Source organism: Myxocyprinus asiaticus, chromosome 27 (genome assembly GCF_019703515.2).
Source record: "Myxocyprinus asiaticus isolate MX2 ecotype Aquarium Trade chromosome 27, UBuf_Myxa_2, whole genome shotgun sequence".
NCBI lineage: Eukaryota > Metazoa > Chordata > Actinopteri > Cypriniformes > Catostomidae > Myxocyprinus > Myxocyprinus asiaticus.
This window is the reverse complement of record NC_059370.1, coordinates 14,978,551-14,992,081: the sequence shown is the minus strand read 5'-3', so window position 1 is coordinate 14,992,081 and position 13,531 is coordinate 14,978,551. Positions and strand designations below refer to the sequence as shown.

The 13,531-nt window shown below is 36.5% G+C and overlaps 1 protein-coding gene across 3 annotated transcripts in view; it reads right to left on the bottom strand.

Annotated features, from left to right (window-relative positions):
- The window catches only part of LOC127418330 (LIM domain-binding protein 2), a 120,623-nt gene that overhangs the window by 16,951 nt on the left and 90,141 nt on the right, over positions 1-13,531 (bottom strand). For 2 of the 3 annotated variants that reach the window (XM_051658902.1, XM_051658903.1), the window contains exons 4-7: positions 13,267-13,389; positions 9,195-9,278; positions 3,536-3,659; positions 471-524 (exon numbers count right to left, since the gene is read on the bottom strand). In XM_051658902.1, coding sequence (XP_051514862.1) covers positions 471-524; positions 3,536-3,659; positions 9,195-9,278; positions 13,267-13,389 — 385 coding nt within the window. The remainder of the gene's footprint in view (positions 1-470; positions 525-3,535; positions 3,660-9,194; positions 9,279-13,266; positions 13,390-13,531) is intronic. The other variant, XM_051658904.1, reaches the window with a different exon arrangement.

Sequence of the window (13,531 nt, the reverse complement as noted above, 5' to 3'; positions counted from 1 at the left end):
ACGTTAACATGGTCAGTGTCACAAATTTGCTTATTTAATTGGTAATACAGAAATAGTGCAGAATCACAAATACTTCATTATATTAATTTTACAAACATTTCTTATTTATTTTTAGTTTTATTAACTTTTCGAAGTCCTAAAATTGTCAGTTTATTTCCAGGATTAAATGATCCCAGATTTTCAATGTAGACTCAGACTTTTGAACCTAGCTGTTAATCTGTTTAGTCGATCTCTTTAAAATGAACTTTTGGACAAATTAGGCAATTTTTGCTTAGGTTTTAGCAAATATACAATATGTTTTTAATTAAATAAATGGCAATTTTGAGTGACTACTGAAATCACTACCTGTAACTTTCTCATTTTGTTATTCTTTTTATGCTGAGCATTCATGTTTCAAACAGAGAAATATTGCATTTAGACACAGAATGTGCTTTCCATTTTAGAAGAGATTTAGAAGACGGGAAGAGTACCTTTTTTATGATTTGTGGGGAAAATTTCCGTTTTGAAGTTCTGTGGATGTCCAGCTGAAATCATATTCAAAGCAAGTTTTATTTTTCAGATAACACTTATGATAAAGAAATGTTTTTAATCATTTTTAGGGCAGTCATATGCAAATGTTAAATGCAAGATTGAAAAAAGCCTTGCTGTATTTTATATTATTCTTACATCAATTTAAAGATATTTAACATTTAAAATCACTGTTCAATGATTGTAAAGACTGTTCTGTACAATAATACGATAGTCTTTATATTTAATTATAGCAAACTATTAAAAATCACATTTAATGAGCAAAACAATTGTTTATTGTATTAATGACAATATTACTGTCATTAATATACATTTGAAAATCAGTTACTGTATGTCTAATGTAATCACATCTGAAAATACATTTTTAGAGGTTCTTACTAACCACACCCAGGGAGATGTTTACACATTATTTCTACATAACAAATTTCATATAATAAAACTCAGTAACACGTTACAGTAAGGTTCTGTTTGTTAACATTAGTTACTTAATTAGAAATCATGAACTAACAATGAACAATTTAATTTTACAGCATTAATTACTCTTTGTTAATGTTAATTTATGAACATACAATTGTTCGTTGTTAGTTCATGTTAGTTCATAGTGTACTACCTAATGTAAACATTTACAACTTTTAATAAAAAAATAGTATGTTGAAATGAACATTAACCAAGAATAATACATGCTGAAAACGTATTATTCATTGTAAGTTATTTTAACTAATGTAGTTTACTAATGTATACATTATATACAGCCTCACTGTAAAGTGTTATCATATAGTCATATATGATATCAAACACACTCTAGTGGGATCTGCAGGGTTTTGTTTAAATGAAGAAAATGCCTTATTTTTGTATGTTTATCAGTGTGTGTGAATGACGCACTAAAACACTCTCGTTTCCACCCATACACATAAAACACGAAAAAAGGAGGGAAAAGACTTATCAGGGTATAAAGGCAACATTCTTTCCTTCCTGTTCTGAACACAAATACTCTCCAGATTTCAAAAGAATGGGAGGAAAGAGGGAAGCGAAGCTAATATGGAAACAACAATTACAGAAGATCTACTTCGATATGGATTGTGAGAATGCCAGTGCTGATGACAAACTAATGGACAGGGCCATACAGGGCTTCTGCCATAGAGAGCGGATGGAGGATGTGTCTTCTGTCTCATGTCATGTTGTCACTATTGAAATCATACTCTATATGTAAGACATCTTTAAATAATTTTCATTGATATGGAAGGGAGCCCCTAAGGGACATTACAAGAGAGAGACACAAAAGTCTTAATGACATCAAGCACTGGGGGTATCTACTGATGTCTTTAACCCTCATGCTCTATTGAGATTGACTAATACTGTTTTTATGTTTGCTGTGCAGATCTCCCAATGCTGTACATGTAAAAGTAATTATAATACAATAATTGTAATGTAAAAACAATGTTCCTCTGACCAAATCATAGTAAACAAACATTATTAAAGTTTCATCCCTTTAATTTTATCACAATAAAGACATGCGCTTTTCAGAAATGTATCCACTTTTTGTAAAATTGCTTCTGTTTGGAGTCAATTTGACCCTAGAAAAACACACTGAAGAAAAGCAAAACAATAAAATAAATCAAAATTTACAGTTGGCAGGAGTTTACTGCTACAGTGTGTACACCAGTCCGAGAATCTTAGCTTGTGACAATTCATGCATTTATTCATGTTTTTTGTACCTAGGGTCTCGGGGATCCCAAACACAAGTAATGTAACATTTTTTATGGAGGACTTAAAGCTTGTTGTCAAGTTGAAATTTTGTTTATAATTAGTTCTCATAAGATTAGGAAAAGTCATAAATAATCAACCTGATACTTCAATGTAAAGTATGTTTTTCAAGCTATTAAAGGGATAGTTCACCCAAAAATTAAAATTCTCTCATCATTTACTCACCCTCATGCCATCCCAGATGTGTACGACTTTCTTTCTTCTGCTGAACACAAATGAAGATTTTTAAAGAATATTTTAGCTCTGTTGGTCCATACAATGCAAGTGAATGGTGACCAGAACTTTGAAGCTCCAAAATGCATGTAAAGGCAGCATTAAAGTAATCCATAAGACGCCAGTGGTTTAATCCATGTCTTCAGAAGCGATATGATACATGTGGGTGAGAAACTGATCAATATTTCCTTTTTTCCCCTATAAATCTCCACCTTTGAACAGCCGGAACCGGTAGGTTGCTGAATGTGAAAGTGTAGATTAACAGTAAAAAAGCACTTAAATATTGTTCTGTTTCTCACCCACACTAATCATATCGCTTCTAAAGATATGTATTTAACCAATAGAGTCATATGGATTACTTTAATGCTGCCTTTACATGCTTTTTGGACCTTCTGAGTTCTGGTCACCATTCACTTGCATTGTATGGACCTACAGAGCAGAAATACTCTTGTAAAAAGCGTCATTTGTGTTCTGCAGAAGAAAAAAAGTCATACACATCTGGGATGGCATGAGGGTGAGTAAATGATGAGAGAATTTTCATTTTTGGGTGAACTATCCTTTTAAAATGGCATATTAGTCAATAAAAACTATTAAAAAAATGCAGCTTAACCCTTACAGCCCAACACTACCTCAGCTAATTAATAATTGTTTTAAAAAAAATTTTAATTTAATTTTTTAATTAAATTAATTAATTAATTGCTGCCAAATGCAGTGCATTTAAGAGTTTTTTGAAAAGATTCGTGAAAAAGAGAATCCCTGCTTTGAAATGTCACAAACAGACCTGAAACAATCTTGTTTCCATTAGATAAAGCTTGCAAGATGTCTTTACTGGTATTATATCGAGTTCAAACTAAACATTAGTGAACACTGTGTTAAAACACTTGCCACTCATTTTGCCTGAGAGGTCCCAAAATTGAGCTGAATTAGAGCCTATATTCCCCATTACCATGACACTAAACACACACATCTGTAAATCTTCTACTGCCATTGAGAGCATCCTGTAATACTGTGGACAGTGATTTGGTATTACCTGGAGGGGCCACCATTCTTTGCCACTTCTGGAACAGACAGGTCTTTAGACAGTCTCTCGGGCTGAGGTTGTAGGTCTTGTGTCGAGACATTAACTCTTGCATTGGCTCCAGTATGACACACAACTAGAAGAAATACACACAAATCCAGGATAAACTGTAACTATGTCAGTTTTGTCCATCAACATTTTGACTATTTAATATTATTGATTTAAAGGCCTCATGATATCTATTGGCGAGTGCAGTTTTCTGCCCTGTGTTGACGTATTTCCTATTGAAACAGGAAGTTTGGGTTAGACATGTTGCATTTAAGTCACAGCTATGAACCATAATTTGCTGTAAGCTTTTGATAGTCAGAAGCAGGTGGAGGGAGGGACATTTTCATTTAAGAGAGCATTTTATTGGCCCAGGAGTGCAAGATGAGTGAACAATATTTTTGATCCAGTTTCCTAGAGGAGAAAGACTGCACATTTTAAATGCACATCTCAGCAAAAAGATACTGTACATTTGTCAACTTTTAGGAGTACACTAACATAACAATGGCTTCAAAACTAATCAACATGAACTAAAAGTCACACATTTGCCATTTTGATTTCATTGCATCTTAATCTCTTCACACAGCAGGTGGCCTGAAGTTCACATGGATAGGCACACACACAAATGATTTACCACTGACAGGATTATGTCACAACACTGTTGTATCCTCTGACTTCCACAGGTCCAGGGAAACAATCTCTGGATCCGGGCCCACAGAGCAGAGCTATTTCTAGTCTGAATGCTAGGAAACCTACAAGCTTCCTTGTCCATCTCGCAGGACAGTGGTGTTGTTGCGTCCGAGCACAGGAAACGTCCTCGGTATGGATCTACTGATAAACGGACTTAGACAAATGCAGGCTTTTTAACTGACGCTAATGAGTCAATTTTACGAGGTATTTTTACAGGGCACCAAATGCCAGAATCGTGAGAAATTAACCCGACAGGAGGAAAAATTATCTTGTTTACAAGACTTACACTGCAGATCTAAAAATCTTGAGGTTGACCCCTCATTACACAGTTTAAGCCAGTAAAAAATTATAAATGATTAATTTTCTTTAGAGCTCAGTATTTTTAAAGTTTACATTTTTTTTGTAAGCGCATGGGAAAATAAGACAAATGAGACATCGGGCATATACAGTGCGGCGTTCAAAAGTCAGAGTCCATTTTTTTTTCTCATTTACTGTAATGCCATTTTTTTCATTACATATGGGTGTTTCTTAAACTTCGGGCACTTTCATATCCCAGGGGTCATTTTGTTTGTTTGTTTGTTTTGTTATATGAAGGTTCATTAAAACTGATTAGGAAACTTTTTACCAGGCCTTCATGATTTTTGTACTTTTCAAATGCCTTTTATGTACAGATTTTACTGTTTTAGCCTTGTCCCAGACCTAGGCTTTCAATATTAAACTATGAAAATCCATGATGAAAATACTAATTATTACATGTTTTAAATTATGATAATCTAAACAAAGAGTGAAATAAACAGAAACCATTTAAATACATATTGTGTGAAAATGATTCCCATCCATTTAAAAAAAATAAATAAAAATACAACTGTCCCACTGTCAGGATTATATGTGTTTTTGTTCCTGTTTCCTTGTCATGTGATCTGGTCATGTGTTTCCCATGTTCTTGTGTCTTGTCCCCATTGGTTCATTAGGTTGTTAGCAGTCTTGTTATCTTGAGAATACTCGACCGACCAAGATGAACCCAGCAGTTCAACTTCTTCATCTACGCCAGGAATATTTTTCCATTGAAGAATATGTTGAGGATTTTGTGCTCTGGCCAGCAGGATCGATTTTAATGAGACTGCCCTCAAGGACTGTTTTCACTTTGGACTGAATGAGCCAATCTCTTCCTTGATGCCAGGCAGTCAGAGTACCCACAGCCTGGCTCAGTATATCGACCTTGCCCTACTAATATGTGGTTCATCGTTCACTGTGGGGGAGGTGGACGCCAAGCCAGAGTCCAGCGTCATGGCCGCCAAGCCAGAGACCCGTGTCAAGGCCGCCAAGCCAGAGTCCTGTGTCATGGCCGCCAAACCAGAGTCCCGCGTCATGGCCGCCAAGCCAGAGTCCTGCGTCATGGCCGCCAAACCAGAGTCCCGCGTCATGGCCGCCAAGCCAGAGTCCCGCGTCATGGCCGCCAAGCCAGAGTTCCTCGTCATGGTTGCTGAGCTAGCGCCATCTTTTGCCCCGGATCCTGAGTCTGCTCCATGCCATGTCACAGCAACGCCACAGCCTGCTCCATGCCATGTCACAGCAATGCCTCAGCCTGCTCCACGTCACAGCAATGCCTCAGCCTGCTCCATGCCATGTCACAGCCAAGCTTCAGTCTGCTCCATGCAATGTCTCAGGCTCACCTCTGGTCAATGAGCCAATGCCCAAGCCTGCCACAGTCAACGAGCCAACACCCACGTCTGCCATGTCCAACGAACCAGCATTGCAAGCCTCGTCCGTCCCAGAGCCAGCGTTGCAAACCTTGTCCGTTCCAGAGCCATCTCTCACTGGGCTATTTGAGTTGGAATTGGTTTCTGCCCTTGTGCCCACCCTGAGTTCTCCTGATCAGCCGGTTCCCCCCAAGCCACCGGCTCAATCATCGCCCTCTGAGATATCCCAGACACTGAGAAATTTTGAACCTCTGAGCCTAGACCCTCCGAGCCCTGGACTCCGCCTTGGCCTGTCGATCCCTCGACATCACCTCGGCTCTATGTCCTTCAGACTGTCAGCTTTACTGGGGTCCCTTGTCCCTCCTAGGTCTGTCGGTCACCAGGCTCCACCCATGTCTCATGCTCCACGCCATGTTCTCACCAGACCAGGCTCCACGCCCTGTCTCACCAGGCCATACCCCACACCTTGTTTCACCATGTTTCCATGTCCTGCCACGTATGTCCAAGTCACCATGCCCACCCCCCCCCCCCCCCAGCTCCCTCTTGAACTATGTGTTTTTGTCTGGGGGGGGGAGGGTGTCAGGATTGTATGTGTTTTTGTTCCTGTTTCCTTGTCATTGGTTCATTGTTTCATTAGGTCGTTAGTAGTCTTGTTATCTTGTTTAGAGTTCTTAGTGTTCATTGGTTATCTTTGTCATGTGTTCTCCCATGTCCAAGTATTTAACCCTCATGTTTGCCATTGTCCATTGTTGAGTATTGTTTGCATGTATCGTTGTTGGTGTACAGCGTTCTATGTCAAGTTTCATAGTCAAGCCAAGTCATGTCAAGCTAAGTTAAGTTTAGTCAAGTTTATGTTTATGTTTGTTTCACATTTGGATTTACGGTTGTTCACTTACGTAAATAAACTGCACTTGGATTCATCGCACTTCGTCATCATCACTTCGTCTGCCTGTAGCAGCCAACGTTAAAGACACAGTTGTGGCATAATTTCCCCCACACCAAACAACATTGCCTCATTATTATTATAATTGAATTATTATTCAATTATCATTATTTATATGTATTTGAATTATTCTTTCTGTTACAGCATAATTTTCTGTAAACCTGCTTTGAAATGATGTGTGTTGTGAAAAGCCAACAAAAACAAGTCAACAAAAGTGTCAGTGTGAAGAGCAATCTTGAGATGAAATATGAAACAAGTAATGTTGTTACAAATAACAAATAACAAATAAATAAATAAATAAATAAATAAATAAATAAATAAATAAAAGAAAATAAAAAGAAAATAAAAAAAATAAAGGAAAATATCACAGAGTATCGTCATTTCCAATAAAAATTTAATTTTGCCAAATAATGCAAAAAGTGTGAAATACTAATTAATTCGGTGTATTTATGATACATAAAATATTAGCCTTAACAAGCCTTAACAAGACAAAGAAGGTGGCCATTTTATTAAAACAATGTTAAAAATGTCCCTGCCATCAGCGTCATTTCACCATAGAATTCTATAATAGAGAATTTTAAATGTGGTGAAAATGAAACTGTTGTGAGAATTTTCATAATATTTAGAAGAAATTACATTAATCTCCTGTGATACATGTACATACAATGTTGGACATTGTTAGCAGAAAAACAAAAATGTGAAAAAATTTTTTTAACGAGACTTGACTTTCTAGGAGTCCACAGTGCTAAAAATGCCTGAAGTTGAAGAAACACCCATATATAGTATCATCAGCATTACAATTTGAGTGAAAAGAAAAATAAACATGAATTTCCAATTGGTATTTTTGGTATTAATCTAGTAAACAGGTTTAAATTGAATCCCAAATTTTCATTTCATAGTATATCTATCTGACTTCCCTGTCAAAGCTGTAAATCATTTTAGGGAATTCTGGTCATGTGCATTGAAGTATACAAAGTACAAAACCCTCTGTGCTGTCGAATGGTGTAATAAATGGGTGTGGATTTGGCTGAGGGCACACAAACTCACTGTTACAAGAGCTGCATCTAATCCAAATTTAATTCACAATACGGCTTAGACCGCACTGCTGCATTTTAACTCTGCACTTATAAGCAAGGCTGTGCATTTAATGTGTGAAATAACAACTGAGAAAAATGCACACAGTGGGAGAAAAACGGCTGTTTCAAAAACCTTGAAAGGGCCTTTTTCCTTGTTTCTCCCAGCAGCTCGCTATAAACAAGTTTGTGTTTCGTGGAGCCCAGCCGACCTGAACCTTAAGAGGGAACACTAATTAATGTTATGCTAATTCTCTCTATCCAATTCATTTTCTCTCTCTCTCTCTTGTTCTCCCATTTGCAAAACGGAGCTGTCACTCACTCTGAAATGAGAAACGAGAATAAACAAAGCCGCCTCGAAGCCAGCTAATAAATTCTGAGCAGTGTTAAAAGACACACACAAAAACAGACATATACAGACATGTTTACTTGGCTGTAAATCTAAATTAGGAATACAGTACCATAGATTTCTATTATTTCCATTTAAAGCTAATATAAATACTCATGACAAACCAAAAGCAAAACCCTACTTAAAAAAATATTTGATGTATAAATCTTTTTCCTCACACACGATTCATCACAACTTTACAAAAACACACAACGTAAATCAAATCTTTCTAATTTAAACATTAAACATTTCAATATCTATGCATAGTTCTTCATGAATACCATTTGGATATGGAAACAGGGTAATTTCACCATGGTACCATGTAGGTAATGCCATGATATTCTTTGAAGTACTTTGGAGTACCATTTAAATACCATTGTACATGAATATGGTAATCATTCAGTATCATGTATCAAAGTATCATGATATTACCATGCGATCAGTGCTTGAAGTGGAAGAAAAAAGTGCAGGTACTCTCCTTATTAGTATTGAATGTGATTATTCTTTTTTTATAAATAGCATAGCATCTCAAATGTTGCTTTTTTGCTCCCAGTCAAAAGTCATCTGCCGCTCAATGCTACCAAACATGAAGTTCGCCAAAGCGTTTTAACTGTGCACTCTAAACCGCAAGTACTATAGGAATTTATTACATTTAACATAACAACTTGCAATTTATCTTCTATTCTATGCCAATTTCCCCAGAAATTACCGTTTTGTTCTTTTAAACACTTTATCCGCAAATAGTTTTTGGTATATTCCGATTTTTTTGCATGAACTAAACTTGAAAATTGGATGAAAACTGGACTGCTGTCATCAGTTGTGTTCTGCATACCCTGAGGTAGTTGAGGGTGAAGTTGGTCAGTCCCATGCGGGTGATGTTCTTTGAGAGCTGCTCCAGGACTTGAGGGTCTTGTGCCTGCAGGCAGACAAATGGATGAACTTTATCACTTACTGTAATACAACCAAAAAATAAAGCAGAAATTTTCACAGCTTGTTTATTACCATGGGTTAAATTCCCAGGGAACACATACTGATAAAATGTATAGCTTGAATGTGTTGTCAATCACTTTGGATTAAAGCATTTGTCAAATGTGTAAATGGTCAAATGTATGATTTTTTTTTACAATCAACATTTGAAAAACCCAAATCTTACTCTTAAATTTGGGGGGCGGGGTCCATTTTTTTGTGTACTGGCCCAAATTTCACTGATGAATCACTGTGATTACTTTGAATGCATTTCTGATTCAGATTTGGAGCACTGAATCTGGAGTGTGCTCCAGCTACTAATTAATACTGACTAAACCTAAACTGAAATTTTGTGGTGAGCTATGAAGTCCATTGACCAGATTAATTTAACCAAATCATATTAAGCGGCTTGAGTTCTAAAAAAATACAGTTTAAATCAAGGAGTCCTATAATACCTGTAGAGAGCTATCTGATGGCATTTCCACTCATGTCAATGTAAGTTGCTGGACTGTTGCAGGACCCCCTATGACCTGCATGCTGCCATCTTTGCTCATGGCCACTTTTTTATGCCAGTCACCTGAGCCGTAAATGCCATTTCACGCTTTTAAGAGCCCCCAAGTTTTTGAAATTTACAACATTTTGAAAGAACACTGCTACTTTTTAATGGCCACCAATGGAGAAGGATGCTTTTTGAATGGTTTAGTTTTAGCATCTTCCAAAAGGGGCTAACCGGTCGAGGTTAACCAGCCAAACCTTGATAGATTGGTCTCAATGACATTAGCCAATCATGGATCTCCTGTCATTTGATAGGTCAGAAAAACATATAATCGCAAAGTATGGTGCAGCTGAAATGCGGCCTCTCCAATTTGCTCATTAGTCTTGATCTGATGAGTCTGACTCAAATTCTTCTCAACTAAACTCAACTTTACCCTTGTGTACCGGAATGAGACGATCAAACACACTGCAATAACTTTTGCGCATCCCTGTTCGCCCTGTCAAAAATCTTTCAAAGCCCTTTCTCCCTTGTTCACACCCCCTTTCCTCCAGAATACAGTCTATACCCAAAGGGCCCAATTTAAGGGCATGTGAATTTCACATGAACACATAGTTTCTGTGAACGAACTTTATAAAACTACACATCTCTGAATTGACAAGGGGGAAAGATGAGTAAAAAAACATACAGATTTAAAGCTCTGTATATTGGGCTCAAAAGCAACGAGTCACTGAAAGATATTAAAAGTTTAAAAATGAGAAAATAAATAATAAGTGGTGCAGGTTTTCAGTTGATGTCTTCCTTTCCTTCACAGATTACTCCTTGACCTTAAGATTGTTCTTTTTATGCTACAGCTTTGTTTAGTCTGAGGCAGCCTTTGATGTCTACAAATAAAAAAAGACATTGTAACCCAAATTCTAGAGGTTTTGTGCTCATGATCATATTCTGCTGTCATATGACCTCAAACTATACAGATTTTTTTTTTATCATGGTAATGGTATACTGTATATCACAACACATTATTTTTAATTTATACTGGAAATTTAACGGAAAATGTTAATTCATGTATACTGTAATAATCATGTAGCAATGTCTATTTCTGGATATTCCAGTGAATTAAATACTTTACAAATAAAAAGTAGTTTATTATTATAATTCTTTAATTTATTATTACGATAAGTCTGACATCAGCACAAAAGCAGAAACATTCCATTTTGACTCTAAATTCAGATTGTATGAGCCGCAAAGCCATTGGAAAATAGCCGATATACTCACACCTTTGATCAAACATGAGTTGAATTCTTATTTCAGTCATCACTTCATTTTACTCCCCTCATTCAGTTCTTCATCATCTTGACTTGTTTAGGGCACATTTGGCTTTGTTTTTTCCAACACAGGCTCGTGACAATTCATAATTACTTTGAGATGGAATAATCGTAAGATATCTCACCACTTGGCTCGTACGAAATTGTACTTTTACCTTTTATTCACATACAGACCAATCAATCAAAAAACAGAATTTTAAATCGCTACAATACAGGCATCAAATTTTAGCTAGCCTCCAACCCAACACTTTATTTCAGGAAAAGAAATGTCAGTGAACACATTTTGTTGCTCATTCCATATTTAGTTTATGCAATACAATACATGATGTATGTCAAAAACTGTAATATGCTTCCCTCGTCTTGTTCGAAGCCCCAATATTTTTCCTTTTCTTTCGTGGAACACAAAAGTTGTTTTCCAACTAAAGTCATGGTTAGGTTCAGTGTTTGGGTAAGGGTTAGACGTTATGGTTAGGTAAGGTTAGGGGTTAAACCAGTGTTGTAGTCGAAACCAGCTCATTCGAGTAGGAGAGGCTCAGTCTGAGATAAGACTCATATTGGCCTAATGCAATCTTAATGAATTTGTTAAATGACCAGTGTAAACAACTAAATTGATTTTAAGCTCATCATATATTAAATATACCTAATAAATTATTTGCTCATGCTCTTGTTGGTTTCAACAATACTTCCAGTTGAAAATAAAAATGTTGCTTAGCATGGCAAAACAAACTTTTAGATTCTGTGTTATATTATATTCTGTTCATTGTAAGTCAAGTAAAGATTTCTGCTATACAAAACACAGCATTACTGTACTATAACTAAAACTGGAAAAAACCTAACAATTATGTATTAAAGGGAAACTGTTAATGCACCAAAACCTTTACTTTCAGTGTGTTTCTTCAATTGCACTATTGTATTTCATTTATTGTAAACCAAGTACAAAATACAGTCTTACTATAACTTTAGGTCTTGACAGCTAAAGCACAGAATAATGACTTTTCAAAAATAATGGAGACCACCCTACTAAGCATACACCAGGCTCCAGATAACCTCTTTTATCATGGCCATTTTTCATAAAAGTTTAAATGTTAAATCTATGGGGTGTTATTGATATAAAGAAAATCTTTAAAAACGACTGGAACTAAACTAAAATGTCCCACTAACTTTTGTATCAGATACGCTCAAAGAGCAGAATTTGCATGCTTTTAACGCTATGCACTTTAAAAATGTGATTAAAAACCACTCTTTTAGTCCCGTTCGGCTTTCCGTAGTTAAAACTTATTAAGTTAAATGTACAATTGACAATTTTATATCAATGTTTCGTCATGTGTTTTTTTGAATTTGTTAGCAGGCTGTTAAAAAACAGGCACTTATGAGGAAATAAATATTTCTGGATATGCTCAAGTTTGGGAGGTTCATGACATCACATCTTAATAAAAGAGGTTTGCAAAAACCTCTAATGTTCTGGCTCATGTCTTAAAACTTGTAAATTCCCCAGGTACTTCTGTATGTTACTCTTTTTCTTTGGATGGACCAAGTCAACACAGTTTTTAATACAGTATCTCACAAAAACAGGCATTAGGGCCGTTTTCACACCGCAACAGCGAGTCACGAGCACTCTTCTTGCATACTTTTTTTATTTTTTTGAGGGACTCGACTGGTCTTTGGAAAAAGTCAGATACCACACTTGTTCGAGTCCGAGTCAAGATTGAGACCGGAGAGGGTCGAGTCCATGACAAGACCAAAACCATAAAAATATGGTCTCGAGATGAAGTCCAAGACAGATTCCAATCTCGAGTTCTACAACACTGAGTTAAACTTCTACAAGAGTAAAAGTCGTATGTTATTGTACAAGCCAATTCATACAATTTCTTACGATTTCTCCATCTCGTACTATTATAACTTATTACGTAATATTACGCCATGTTGTCTCATCATCCTTCTGAAGTGTATGTGCAATGTAATGCAGTCCTGCCCACTAATAGCCCTGCAAATACATCTACCGCTGTATAAAGTGAAAAATAAATAGCAAAATTTCTAATGACACATTTCTACCATTGCATTGTACCCTCCATTAGGCAATGCGACAGAAGAGGCCGAGAATAGAGTGATATCAAACTCACGTGCATGGCGAGAATGCTTCGTGGGATCAGTTCTCGATACTGTCTGATGTTGAAGTGCCACGTCTTGATCCTCATCAGGTCATCAAAGGCAAACTCCAGAATCAATCTGCCCTCCGTACAAACCTGAGAATGGACAAACATTCAGAAATCTGTGATCTCTTCAAAGACTATGGCCTGTTCACATATCTTTTGAGCTAAATGCAAGTTTCCCACACTTTTTGACTAATTAATTTCCATGACCAGTCATTTGTAATTACTGGATAAG